The following is a 13,721-nucleotide window of genomic DNA, read 5'->3' on the forward strand; positions in this document are numbered from 1 at the left end:
AGAGGTACAGGGATAATGGACTGTCCCACGTTGCAAGAAACTGCAGATGGGGTAAAAGTTGAGAGAGAGAAATGGTAGTTACTATGGAAACCATCTATTTCTCTGTGCTAAACTACCTGGCATTAAACCATGGGCCAGTGGCCAACAAATGAAAACCACTATTAAAATCCTCATCATGAGGACATTCAGCAAATGAAGAGTCAATTTGGTCTTTTCAAAAAATGAATTCGGTTTTTCTTTGCTCAGCTTTGGAAGACTCTAATTAAGGAAATTATAAAACTTGACTTATTCGTACCCCTTTCAGAATAGACATTACATGGCTACAAAGTGACATGCCATTTTGGATATAAGTCTGAAAATACCCATCAAGTGACCTGTGCCTCCAGGAAAAGCACGTGGCGTTGCTCTGACTCACCGCGCCTTCCGGCCTGGCCCCGCGGAGTTCTCTTACCAGCGAAGTATTTGCTGGAACACTAACAAATACATACTCCAAAATTAAACATAAACTCGTTAGTAAAGTATGGTTTATTAAAATATTCTTTTATAATATAATTCATATTTTTTCCTGAAAAATCTATAGCAGCTAAAAGCAAATACCAGTCAAGTCTATGCAGGAAGTAGAGTTGAGCACAGATAGAAATACTTGCAAGGAAATTGCAATGCAAATATTTCCAATATGGATCGTAATTGTGATCAGCACATGGAAGTGTTTTAGGAGACATTTCCACCCGTGCGCACTAACGTACGGTTAAACACTCGTTCACAAAGACGTGCTAACAATAATTAAAAATAAAAACCCGCTCTAAAATACTAACTGAAAATCCTGAACATGAATTGTATATGTGAATGTGGGTGTGACTGAAAAAAAAAAAGTTTTCTTCTTTCATTATTTCCTACGAGAAGTTTCCCATGAACAGGGCCTTAAATTTCTTTTTATTTTTTTATTGGAGTATAGTAGGGCCTTACGTTTTGAAAGCTGAGCTAGGCCAGCAGCAGACTTTGTTGTAGGTCATGAGAGCGCAGTCACATACGGCCTGACTGAAATGCGCTGTTCCCGCACAATTCCCGCGTGGAAGTGATGAAGTCAAGGACATTCTGGCCTGTTCTGATTTGGTATTCAAGATATCCGGGACCCAAGCAGTTTGTAAGGACCTCAAGCTGCCCCCGATCAGTACAAAATCAGGAACGTGCCTGAGGGTTAATACTTTCGAAGGAAAGTGTTAAATTCTTTTCCTGCTATTGGACCCAGAGAGGCCAATGTCACCCTGATTCCTTACATAATCTGAGACTGTCCCAAATGTGTCAACACAAGAGTTGGTGTCACTCATAGGTCACCCAAAGTTGTGATGAGACACAAGACAAATGCCTCTAACACCTTAGATTTCTGGTAAAATGTCTTTCCTTAGCCTCCTATCTAGAAAAAGATCTTCAACAGTGTAAAGATGTCAAGGAATTTTTAAGCTAGGATGAAGCTATTGACTAGATGACCTCCAAAAGCAAATGCAATAGATTGCTAAAGAAAAAAGAAAAAAAATCCTTTTCAATGAGTGACAAACAATAACCATAGAAAAAGATGCCATTCTCTTTAAAAAAATCCTAAACCTTTCTAAAACCTCTGATTTCTGACCTTCCATTTTTTCCCATCTTAACGATTAGTAATGCATTTCTAAATCTTTCCTAAAAAAAAGTCAAATCTAAATATAATTAACTCAGAAAAAGTGCTTCTAGAGAATTGCTCACAGTGGTTTTTCACGAGTGCAGCTGGGAGGAAGGCCAGGCTGTGAATTTTGCCCACAAGGGCATTTGCCGGGGTCCCAGGCCCACCTGACGTCAGCATTAACGCCCACGGTCTGAGCCTTCACTGTATGATAATGGCACAAGGAGGTGGATGTCACAGTCTTGTCAATTCAGTGAAACCCTAAAAGAAGTTATTAAAGCTGCTAAATTGCAATGAGCAGCTGAGGAGTTGTCTGCCAATCTGTCCAGAAGAGTCATGTCCCATTACACACTCATCCCTTGACTTCAGATTCAAAAGGAAGTGCCACCTTCAAGCCTATTACTGAGTCAAAAACCTTCGAAACTTCCTAGTTTTAACGTCCTAATTATATCCGACCACAGGAAACATATTTGGCAAGAATATTTCATCTGTTTCCAAATAAATAGCAATTGACTTACTGTCTTCTGGAACCTATTGTTTCACCAGATCAAAACCTTGTATTTTTGGAAAACATTCTTGGACAAGAAGGACAAGCCGGAACATGTTCCCATGAGTGTGTCCTGACTGCCCGCTGAGTGGGTGTCTGCTACGCCACTCCATTTCCACCTCAAAGGCAAGTCTTTGGAGGTTATAAAAAGAGCTCCTTCAGCTGGGTCATGTGACAGAGGTAACATTACTTTTTGCAAGACATTGTAAAAATGAAAGATGAATGACTAATGTAAGCAATGTTTTACAGCCTTTGTCTAGTGGAGGATTCTATGTGCATCCATTTTAAAAGGAAGAAAAACAGACCGTACATGCATTGCAGTGTGATCTGAGCTACGGGTGCTGAAAGCTTCGTTTCCCATCTGGTCACGACGGGACTGTGATGAGCTGAAGTTGTCACTGCCAGCACATGCTCTTTCAAAGAACAAGATCAGGAAGGGTAGGTGGCTAGGCGCCTGATGAATCAGCGGAGGCAGCTCGTTAATTAAGTGAGCTGACCCCAGGAAGGTAACACACCGCGGCTGGAGGTGTCCAGCCAATCAAGGCGACCCCAGCCCTAGATGTGCGCAAGGCCAGTTTACTGTTTATGGTTTGTAAATTCGTCCCGAGTTGGTGTAACCACCGTGCTTTGGATAGCGGCTGGATTAAAATGTTAAACTCCCTGGAGAACACGGAAAAACTGATCCTCAAAGCAATCAGATTCAACGTTTATATGGAGAACCATGTTTGGATAGGAAATAAAACCACAGAAACACACAGGAATGAGCTGCTTCTGTACAAGAACGGGAAGCGGCGTCCAGCTGCACGAAAAGGCGCGCGCCATGCGTGCAGGTGAACAGTCGGGCCCTCATGGGAGGGACGGCTTCCCGCTTAGCCCGGTCGTGCTGGTTTTTATTAGGAAGGGTGGAAGGAGTCTGTTTCTGAGCCATGTTCTTTGTGCGGGACCCTTTCCAGGTCAGCGCGGGTTCTCCCTTTATTAGCTGTGCGTAGACTCACGCCCCCACGATGGTCAGTGTGTTCAGTTTTCCTTCTCACGTCGTCGCGAAGTGGTTCAGACACATCATTGTTTCACTGCTCTCAGGAAAGTGAGGATTTTTATTTTATTTTATTTTTATGAAAAAAATTTTTATTGAAGTATAGTTGGCTTATGATGTGGTGTTAATTTCTGGTGTACAGCATAGTGATTCAGTTATATATATATGTATTTCTTTTCATATTATTTTTCATTATAGGCTGTTACAAGACACTGAATTTAGTTCCCTGTGCTGTGCAGTAGGACCTTGATTATCTATTTCATACAGAGTAGAAGTGAGTATCTGCAAACCCCCGGCTCCCACCAGTTTATCCCTCCCCCCCACCCCCCGGTGATCACAAGTTTGTTTTCTAGGTCTGTGAGTCTGGGAAAGTGAGAATTTTTAAAAGGTTATCATCTCAGGGATGTTCTGCGAACTCTATCGCCAAAGACAGAACAACAGTCAATAAATTCTAGGCACTCTCTGTGTACCTGTGTTTAACGTAAGTGACTGGAGCTGCTCGTCACGAGGCTTTCAGTCACACACACCGCCCTCGTTGGGAAGACCCTTAACTAGAATATGCAAAAGAACACTTTCGGGTTTACAGTCAATACTGGGAACGCTTGAAGGTTCAAGGGAAGGTCTGAGAGGAGAAAACATCAAGAGAAGAGTCTGAGAGACCAGGGCAGGCCAGGGAGTTCACTCACGGGCTTGAGATGTGAGCAGCTGTTAGACAGACGGCTGTAATCGGCTCCCCTTGGTCTCACCACAGACGGGACGAGAGGGGAGGGGGTGCCCTCCATCATCGTCACAAGATGTTTTTGGACAGAAACAATTACGTTATGAAATCTCTTCCACTTGCCTCATTAACAATAGAATAAATCATGTCTGGGGGAGTCTAGCCATGTTTCTGCTCTTGGCTTGAAATCATAGCGCCAGATTACAGCTCAAGGCTATAAAACTTGAATGAGTCCCAAGTTCAGGAAAAAGATGGTTCTGCTCAGCTGTGAGTCACCGCAGCCAGGGATGAGCTGCTTACCAAGTAGAAGTTCTCACAGCGATTTGCATGGCAGCCTGGAGGTGACGGTAAGCCCTGGAGAGTCAGAAGTCTGACTGTGGCTGGTGAATAATCAATTAAAATATTTAGGCTTTGACTCCACTTGAAGGCAGGTGTGGGTGGGAGGCAGTTACAACCAGAGTGGGAGCCACGAGGACAGACGGTTGGGAGCTAGTCAATTCATTTGATTTTGGGTTGTTGCTTTTTCAATTAAAAAGGAAAAAAATCTCTGGTTAAAAAAAAAAAAATCTCTGTACTGTTTGGCGCCCCATTCAGATTCCGATTATTTTGGGAACATTCTGACGACTCCTGACGTGATGCCGTTAGTCCTAGGAATGTCAGCGTGGTGTGCTCCAGCCACACCAACGTCGTTAGAAGGAACTGGATTTTTGTCGTTGTTTTTAATTGAATTATAGTCAGTTACACTGTGTCCATTTCTGATGTGCCACATCATGTCCCAGTCGTATATATATATTCATTTCCACATACTTTTTCATGAAAGGTTATTACACGATATTGAATTAAAAAGAAAAAGAAGGAATTGTTTGGCGCGAGTAGGGGGCGAGCAGCTTCTCAGAATTCAGTTCCCTCCGAAGTGCTGACTGTCGTAAACACAACAGAAGCAGCCCAGCTCCACGTGCGTGACGTTGCGGATTCACGAGGACGAAGTTTTCTGACACTTCATGGGCAAAGAGGTCTGCTCTTCTGCTGAGAACCCCACCTCGTGTCACAAGGAGGTGACAGCCAGCTCGGGGGGCCGCTGGGGGATTGGCCGAGCCGGTGCTGGTGGAGTCCCTTCTGAGCAAGTCAGTACATCTTCTCACCTAAACTGACACGTGGCGTCTTTAAATACGACGACTTTCAGTTGTATATTTTTGCCGATGCTTCCGAGACGTACACGCAAACTGGAAATCTGGGACACAGCTTTCAGCTCTTGGTTTCTAAAGACTAGAAAAGTCAGGGTCCAACCTGCCGCAACGACAACCAGCTGCAGCGAAACGATCTTTTCTCCGGGGCTGGGATACCGGGGACACGAGGCACGCGTGTTATTTTCACGATGGCGTTTATTAGACGTTTCCATGCTTCTTCTGTTCCGTTCATCAAGTCTCCAACAGACCGTCCCAGCGAGGGTACGAGGAAGTTACGCAGGAGGCTTGGTGCCCGGGGAGCAGTCCATGGAGAATGATTTTTGAAAGCAGATCAGGCGCAGTAACGCTTCCCCAGCTTCTGTGCTCGAACGCTGACGTGTGCCTCCAGGTCTGTGAAAACGTGCTGCGGTTTCAGGCACGAGGCTTATACGATTGTGTCAGGCGAGTGTCTTTTCTTCTACCATTTCTATCACGTGGCCATTTAACATAACCAAGGGCACTTGTCATAGGGAAAGAACCGTTTGCTGCTGGACGGTCAGCTGCCATTAATCGTTTAGGTCGTGTGAAAAATCAGAAGTCTTGGCTAATCATATTCTACTACCTGCTAACAAGGGGCAAAATCATAACAAAGTCAAAGAATTAATGATCTTAGTAATAAGATAAAATCATCCGAGATTAGGATTTCCAGGAGTCTCATGAAGACTTAGCAATGTCAAGCGATAATTCCAACTGGATGTAATAAATTCAGGATTTTTTTTGGTGCTTAAGTTTTGGTGGCCAAGGAAGTATGTTTTCTCTCAACACTTAGGAAAAACACTGCCTCTTAATCTCTGTCAGGCTCGCTGTGCCCGGGGACCCAGGGATAATGCTGGAGGGGTGAGAGAAAGCATGGTCCCCTCCCTCCTGAGCTTACGGTGCAGCAGGGAAGCGCAGATGTGAGCGAATTCCTACCAAGAGTCAATAGTCAGTGTAACTGCCAACTGGCCAGTGCTGTGCTTGCTAGCAAAGCAGGAAGTGAGGGCTCTGGAGGATGTGGGGGGCTTCCCTGAGGCAGTGACATTTGAGCCGAGACCTGAAGGGATAGCAATAGTGGTCAGGGCACTGGGTGTGCAGAGACCTGGGGGAGGGCTGGGGTTGGGGGAGGCAGGGCCAGCCCCTGCAGCCCCAAAGCCTCAGAAAGGATGAGGTCATGTCCAGAGAGCACTTAGAATCAGCTGGAGGATGTTACCCTCAGCGCGTGGGTAACACATAGAATGACACCTTTACAAGGGCCATGGAGGCCCCGCTATGAACAGACTCCCAGGACCAGTCGGGGTCTGGATGGCCCCTTAGGGGTTGTCAGCTGGGAACTTGGAGAGGGTGGCAGCTGGACAGGTCCAGAGGCAGTGGGGTGTAACCATGGGATGGTCTGGGTTTCCCGCCGCTGTGAGTAGATGGACAGCAGGGCTGTCGGTTGTGATGGGGACAGCGGGGAGAACCAGGTTTGGGGCCAGGGCCAGACGTGTGAGCCTGATGGTCCTGGGAGACATCCGGGTGGGGATGAACTGGGAAGAATGGCCATGCACCAACGACACAGCGACACAGTGGCCAATCCTGATTGTGGCCAGCCCCCACCCCTCCCCGAGCCCCAGATCGGTTCAGAAAAACAGAGGGTGCAGCCTTCCTATTTCCAGAGCAGTTCCTACAGCACGGTGATAGATCCCTCTCTTTCCTTCATGACCTTGCTGCCATGTTTTGTGGCGAAAACTCAAAAGAGAAGAGAGCAGCTCTGGCGTGAGACCAAGCTGGAGATGCTCACACCAGAGGGGACGCAGCCGCGCCAGGGAGGAGCGGCAAGTCCCACGTGGGACAGGCAGTAGCCAGTGGGCACCCAGGCCCGGGTCCCCCACCCTCCCTCTTCCGGGGAAGTGCCCTGGGCCGGCTCCCTGCAGAGGCACAGGGTGGGTCTGTGTCCCACTGAAGGGACACCTTCCCATAAAGAGTGGGTCTGTCTCCCTCTTCACAGAGCAAATGTGGGCAGGCAGACCCGTCAACGGGAAAAAGCAGGCGGCTTGGCTCCGAGCAGTCTGGGTGCGGAGGGCCCTCCCTCAGGTGTGACCGCGGGGCCCCCAGGGAGTCGCAGTCCCCGGCTCAGGGAGGGGAAGCCTCAGGCCCATGGGCGCCGGGGCTTAGGTGGGAGGGAGGGTCCCAGCCATCTCTGTGTGCGGGCAGCTCGGGGTGGCTTCTGGGCAGGTCAGATCATTCTTGCCCGTCTCCCCAGAACTAGGAACCTCTGACGCCAAGGCACTCAGGCCAGACGTGAAAGCTGTGAGAGGAAGGAGCCAGGGACCCGGCGTCTCCGCCACCCACTCGGATTTGCTTTGAGCGCGTGTGAAAGGATGTGCAAGAAGGTACTCACACTTTGCTGGATGTTCAGGGAGTGAATCCCCCTCACAGCTCCCAGCTGCCCTCTAAAATACAACTGGAGCACCGACGACAAGGTTCCCGGAGCTCAAGCCCTTAGAAGATGGGAGGACACTTCAGGCGTCACGTAACTTTAAAGTGACTACTCCATCATTTAATATTTGATCAGTAAAATACGAGATGGTTCCAGGCCACCTGCCTAAAGAACCACCTTGCTTAGAAGTTTGCCCTTCTCTCCACTACTCATCTTTTTTTGTGTCCAGTCTCTCAAGCTAAACTTTGCAAAAAACACTACATTCACCTGATTAAAAAAAAAAAAAAACCTTGTGAAAGCTTCTGATATCTCAATATCCCAATTATTTTAAGTGTTTGGGTCATTTAAAATAATCCAGACATTTCACTGGGTCTGAACTGTAGCAGGAATTAGAGCCCGTTCTCAAAATAGACCAAGCGTGTCCACTACCTGGAATGGGCAGCCTGAGCAGAGGGCCAGCAGGTAGGAGACACAGGTCCTGGCACCTCAGACTGGCCATCATTCAAACTGACAGGACACAAGACACACATGACTTCTCAGCCTTCATGCCTTTCAGAATCCAACCAGGAAAGTCACCGCCACCGCCCTGAGCTGGAAGCCATGAGCTTTGGGCACCGAGACCGGGAAGAACATACAAGGTCTGTGCGTCTGCCTCCTGGGCCCTGAGGACACATCCTACTCGAGGTCTCCGTGCCCTCCTGGCCCAGGGACACGCAATCCACGTTAGGTGGCGGTACCCTGGGGTCCAGCTCTAAGACACACACCCTCTGGGCCCTTCCCTCCCAAGCCCCGGTGCCCGTGGACCTCTGTGTGGCACAGAGCAAACCAACTTTACAAATTCACAGGCCAACAGTGAGTTCTTCTGTTTATTAATTTAGAGTAACCCTGGGGGAGTCACAGAGCTCACGGGCCACAATGGCTCGACCCAATGTCCACCCATGGCTACAGCTGTGCACCTGGGCTCAGTTAAAAAAAATTAAATACTTTCCATCAGTAAACAGTGGTAAGTGTGCGAAACACTCTACAGTGATAACTCTTTTGGCCCAGAAGTACTTTTGTTCCCCCCACCAGTTTCTAATATGCAAATTCACAGCCAGTTTTAGGACAACAGGAACCTACTCTGCCTCAGACAGTGACCCTATTAGGACCAAATATTTCTACAGAAAACTCAGGAGTAAATTTGATCTTTACTTAAGAGTTCTCACTTACTATAACAAGAAGTATTATTACACATCTGTGTATTTAAATAAACAGTGGGAGGTCCCTGGGGCCACACAACCTAAATTAGGTTCTTTAAACATGTTTGATGCATTCTTACTCTAGGCACGAAAACAACTTCTTTTAAAAAAATAAAATTGTGATTTAAAAGGCCTTTATTTCATAGGGAGGAGGAATAAAAGATAAATGCTAGCAGGTGTCTAACCATGTTCGGTTGTTTTAGTTGGTCATTCTCCCTTTATGTTCTGCAGATGCGAAAAGAAACCGTCAGTGATTTTAAAAAAAAATACCTTAGGAACCTTGGCGCTCCTGACGCTTCCACAGACACCTGGACCACTTACCTCTGGAGAAGGGAGACAGTATTTTATCACCCCTAGCCCAAGTTCATTTGATGAAACCATTATGGATAAAGCAGTTAATTATATACATAAATAACATAAAAATAATTATCATAAATTAAAAGTCAAACAATCCCCCACGATTAATTCAACGGAGAGGTGAGAGTCGGGAGTGACGGGCGAGCTGTGAGTGTGGAGGGTGAATTCCGAAGCCCCCTTTCTCGTGCTGCGCGGGGGATGGACTTAGTTCACGAGGGCATCGCAGCAAGTCCAGGCCTGGCCCTCGCCTCACAACCCTGCTCTCTGGAACAAAGCGAAGTGCGGGGGACGTCCGTCCGTGGCCTCACCAGCAGCACAAGGTTACTCTGCCTTGTTTATCCTCTCCTGACTCACTGTCAGCACCTCCTCACGATGGTCTCCCAAACACAGGCTCTGGGACAAAGCGGTCAGGACAAAACAAGGCAAGTGTAACACTGCACTCCGGGCAGCGTTAGAGCATCAGGAGAACGAAAATCGAGCGTCCTTCCTGTCTCCCCAGCCGGGCAGTAGGAGGGCTGGCTACTGGCCGCCACCTCGATGGCCCCGAGCCTCAGCCACCGCCTCTGAGATGGCCACACATGTGCGAAAGCCCGTGTCCCCGGGGGAGCAGAGCTGCCACCACTCAGCACAGTCATTCACTCTTTAGGGGGACTGAGGCTTCTGCTGGTCAGCTAATAACCTCTCCCACTTTCCTACCGCTTGGCAGGAGGCAGCACCACCTTTGTATTTCAGAAAAACCAAGCTCACTCAACATTTTTATAGAAAACTGGTCTTGAAACACATCAACCTTTGGAATTAAAGTTGAAACAGAAAGAAAAGAGGAATTTCCTCCCTGTTCTTCAGCTCAGGGGATTCTGGCTGAGCCTCAGCCATAATAAATATATTTGGATGGCAGAGATCCTGAGACGGCCCCCAGGAGCCTCCAGCAGGGACAGCGCGAGGCTCAGGCGATGCTCGGAGCTGCGTCCTCCTTGCTGGGGCAGCCGTGTAGAACTGGATGTGGACCGCGGTCCTACAGTGCAAACGACTCCTGCACAGCAAGTGTAAACCGGTAGGGCACAGCAGAGTCTCCAGTAGGCAATATATGCTTGAGATAAAGTTAAAAAAAAGACAGACTGAAATCGATTCCCGAATTCTGTTACTAAGAAGCCTTGGCCAGCGACCTCCGGTGACCCACCTCCTCAAACGGTTTCGGCCCGAAGTTGTGGAACAAACTGGACTCCACTCAAATTGCGAAGAGAATCAGTATAAATGGAACTTCTATCTGCTCACTGGCAAAAAAGTCCCGAAGCCAGGAGAAGACTGTGCTGCCACGTGTGAACCCCGTCTCCGTTTAAACACGGTAACTGAGCTCTAGAGGGGAAAAATGCAATGCACCCAACCACTGAGCTTCCTAATCACCTATCTCTTGCCTCTTAAGATGCTGCTTCTCTTTCTGTTTCGCTTTCCCAAGCCCTGTGTCCATCACCGTCGGGGCAGGGAAGCCTGAGGGCGTCGCTTCACCGGGAAGAGCCCGAGCAGCTCCAGGGTACCACTGGCCACCTGGGGTCACTTCTTGAGTTAGGCCGACAGACTGACGGCTGCTGGGGGATTTGGAGATCGTTCTGCAAAAGCTAAGTCAACCTTCCTTACATTGCAACGCGGTGTTCCTTTGTTTGGTATCCAGCAAACAAATCTCAAAAAAATACCCCAACAACCCCCCCTCATCTGCAGTTCTGGTCCTGAGGTCCCTGCCAGGCATCTCAGTAGCTGTACATCTGTGGCTGCTGCTCGGCGGGCACTGGGGGCTGGGCCGGCGGCGGCTGCGGGGCGGGCGGCTGCGGGGCGGGCAGGACGTCAGTCTGGGGCACCGCGCGCCAGGTGAGCGGGTGCTGCTCCCCGAGCTGGCCCCCCAGGGGCGTGATGGAGTTGACCAGGGTGGTCAGGTTGATGAAGTGCGCCACAGACTGTGGGTTCGAGGCTTCGGGTGGGGGGTGGATCTGGAGGTCGTTCTGGCGGTTGTGCAACATGGCAGAGCCGCTGACCGTGTCAAAGGTCACGGTCAGAATGGAGTTGTCCAGCTGCAGCTGGCGCTCCGGGGTGGTGAGGTGCCCGACTGCCACTGGCTGGAGGTTGGTGAACTGAGTGCCGGCCGCAGTGGTGATGGGGGTTACGGTGATGTTGGTCAGGCCGACGGAGCTGGATGGGGTGGTCACGTTGGGGTCGCCCAGTGTCACCACCACCTGCAAGAGTCACACAGGACACAGGACAGTTAACAGTTCCTTCAGAATGGAGACACAAGAAGCTGCCCGCGCTGCACTTTGCAACAGGGTTTGTCTGACGGTGCTGGACTCACTGCACGCCTGGCCCGGAGGGAGGAGGTTAGGGAGCACCTTCGGGGGAAAGATCAGACCAAGTTAATTTTTCCTGAAAAAAGAATTCCAGTAAACAAGAGAGACAATGCTCAGATGCACTCAGACCGGTCATCAGCTGGAACCGAGAAACAAAGAATTTCAGCGGCTAGAGAAAAGACAGAGAAAAGTGATGAGAAAACCAGAGCAGAGTCTTCACTTTCCTTCCACTTCTGGGAAGTGCTGTTGGTCGGTGGAAATCCCAACAGTAAAGCTGAGAAGGGCAGGAAACAAACGTGCGGTGCCCAGAGGTAAGAAATGAAAAAGGAAGCACTGCTCCTTCCTGGGGGGACGAAGGGACCCAGAAACGCAGAACGAGTGCATCCAGGAGGCCCGTGCCAGTCACGAGGCGGCGTCAGACACGCCAGCGAGGAGCCGGGGCCTCGGGACCGACGCAGGGAGGTTCAGTAAAGCGGCAGCTTCCACTAAAAGCGGCAGACTGAAAATAACATATAATGGAAAAGAATCTGAAAAGAAAACGTATCTATGACTGTGTATGTGTAACTGAATCACTTTGCTGTGCACCTGAAACTAGCCTTGTCAATCAACTACACTTCAATTAAAAAAAAAAAGCAGCAGACTGGCCGCCCACCACCCTCCCAGCCAGGCCTTGGTGGGCGGGGTCAGGCCCTCCCTCCCCAAACTAGAGACACCCCGATCCCCAGCCAGGCAGGCGGGCTGTCCTCGACACACTGGAACAGACGTCAGGCTGCTCTTCGGGGTGTAAGCTGGAAAACCCTTACGAGGGAGCTGGGCGTGCGCCGATCGCAGCTGGGGGCCGCAGCGCCGCGGGCAGGTCCCCGCACTGCACGGCACAGGCCGGCCTCCCGCGCCCGCCCGGGGCCCCGGACTCAGCACCGGAAGCAGCGACCTGCTGGATGCTCTGCACAGCGGAGTCCGTCTCGTCACCCACGCCGCCCGAGAACGTGGCCTCCTTCTCCGGGTACTCGCTGAAGGTGGCATCCTCGGGCCCCGTGGCCCCTGCCACTGCCGCCGCCGCCTCCTCTGGCTTCTGTTTCCTCTTGTGAGTCCTCCTGGCGGCTTTCACATGCTTGCCTTCGGCCAGATCTTCCTGCTCTAGACTCAGTTCGGGCTGCAGGAAGAGAAGGTTCGACAAAGTGGAGGGGGCAAGGGGTTGTGTCCGTGGGGCCAGCGTGTCCCGACACCCTCCCTGGACACCAGGTGACCACAGCTTGTCTGTTCACCTGCACATCTAAGGATCGGGGCAACTTTCCGTTGGTTTCAGTTGGGTTTTTAAGTGAAGGGAATTAGACACTAGTCACATCTTTAAAGGCCATGTTTTGTGCTGAACTAGAAACACCTCTGAAAACACATTTTTTAAGCTACTCTCTCAGCCCTGTTGAGCTCAGCCTGAGGCTGAAAATGCTTTCACATCGAGGCTCTCATCAAGCCTGAAACAAACTCACTGAAGACACTGTCTTGCATCAGAGTGAGTTTAAACAAAGAGCTGGATGGTTGTCATCTTCGGGGACAGCAAACAGGGCCCAGGGTAATGGCCACCCCAGACAGGTGCCCCACGCACTTCTCTGGGAGCTGCTGAGTATGGCTGGTCTTCTGACCCACAGCATCGCAGGGGCCACTGGGTAGTGGTGGCCGGCAAGGGTCTCCACCCTGGTCACCCACCACCTCTCTGGCTCCATCCCATGAGACTTGATCCCACCCAGGGGCAGGCAGACCCCGAAGAAGCCAGCCAGGCCAGGCCACGGAGGGGCTGCCCTCGTCAGGAGTGGGTGTGCGTGGCCCAGGGCACTGCGGGGGGTGGGGCCCGGCTGCTCAGAGGACCCTGCAGCCGGGCACCGCGCTACAGACACCGGCTCAAAGCACAGAGTTATAAACACGATTTTAAAAATACTGAGTGTGATGTGTTCTCATCAAAACAAAACTTTTAAGTGAACATATTGACTAAAAATTCCTTTAAAAAGTAAGTTTACTTAACACCATTAAAGTTACTTTGCAGAGCTCAGAGGTAGAGCATGTGCTTAATATTAGCATGCATGAGATCCTGGGTTCAATCCCCAGTGTCTCTATTTTTTTTTTAAGTGGTTAAATGGTATAAAAAACAAAAACAAACATACAAAAAAGTTACTTTGCTTATAACAATCTAACTGTGCTCAGCATTTCTAGAAACCATCTGTG

The 13,721-nt window shown here is 49.7% G+C and overlaps 1 protein-coding gene across 5 annotated transcripts in view; it reads right to left on the reverse strand.

The window, feature by feature from the left end:
• Positions 1 to 8,431: 8,431 nt before the first annotated feature.
• Positions 8,432 to 13,721, reverse strand: part of PRDM15 (PR/SET domain 15) — a 67,890-nt gene continuing 62,600 nt past the window's right edge. For all 5 annotated transcript variants that reach the window (XM_072969567.1, XM_072969555.1, XM_072969560.1 and 2 more), the window contains 2 exons: positions 12,436 to 12,657; positions 8,432 to 11,396 (listed from right to left, as the gene is read on the reverse strand). In XM_072969567.1, coding sequence (XP_072825668.1) covers positions 10,917 to 11,396; positions 12,436 to 12,657 — 702 coding nt within the window. In that variant the 3' untranslated portion in view covers positions 8,432 to 10,916. The remainder of the gene's footprint in view (positions 11,397 to 12,435; positions 12,658 to 13,721) is intronic.

The sequence above is a fragment of the Vicugna pacos genome, chromosome 1 (genome assembly GCF_048564905.1).
Source record: "Vicugna pacos chromosome 1, VicPac4, whole genome shotgun sequence".
Classification (NCBI taxonomy): domain Eukaryota; kingdom Metazoa; phylum Chordata; class Mammalia; order Artiodactyla; family Camelidae; genus Vicugna; species Vicugna pacos.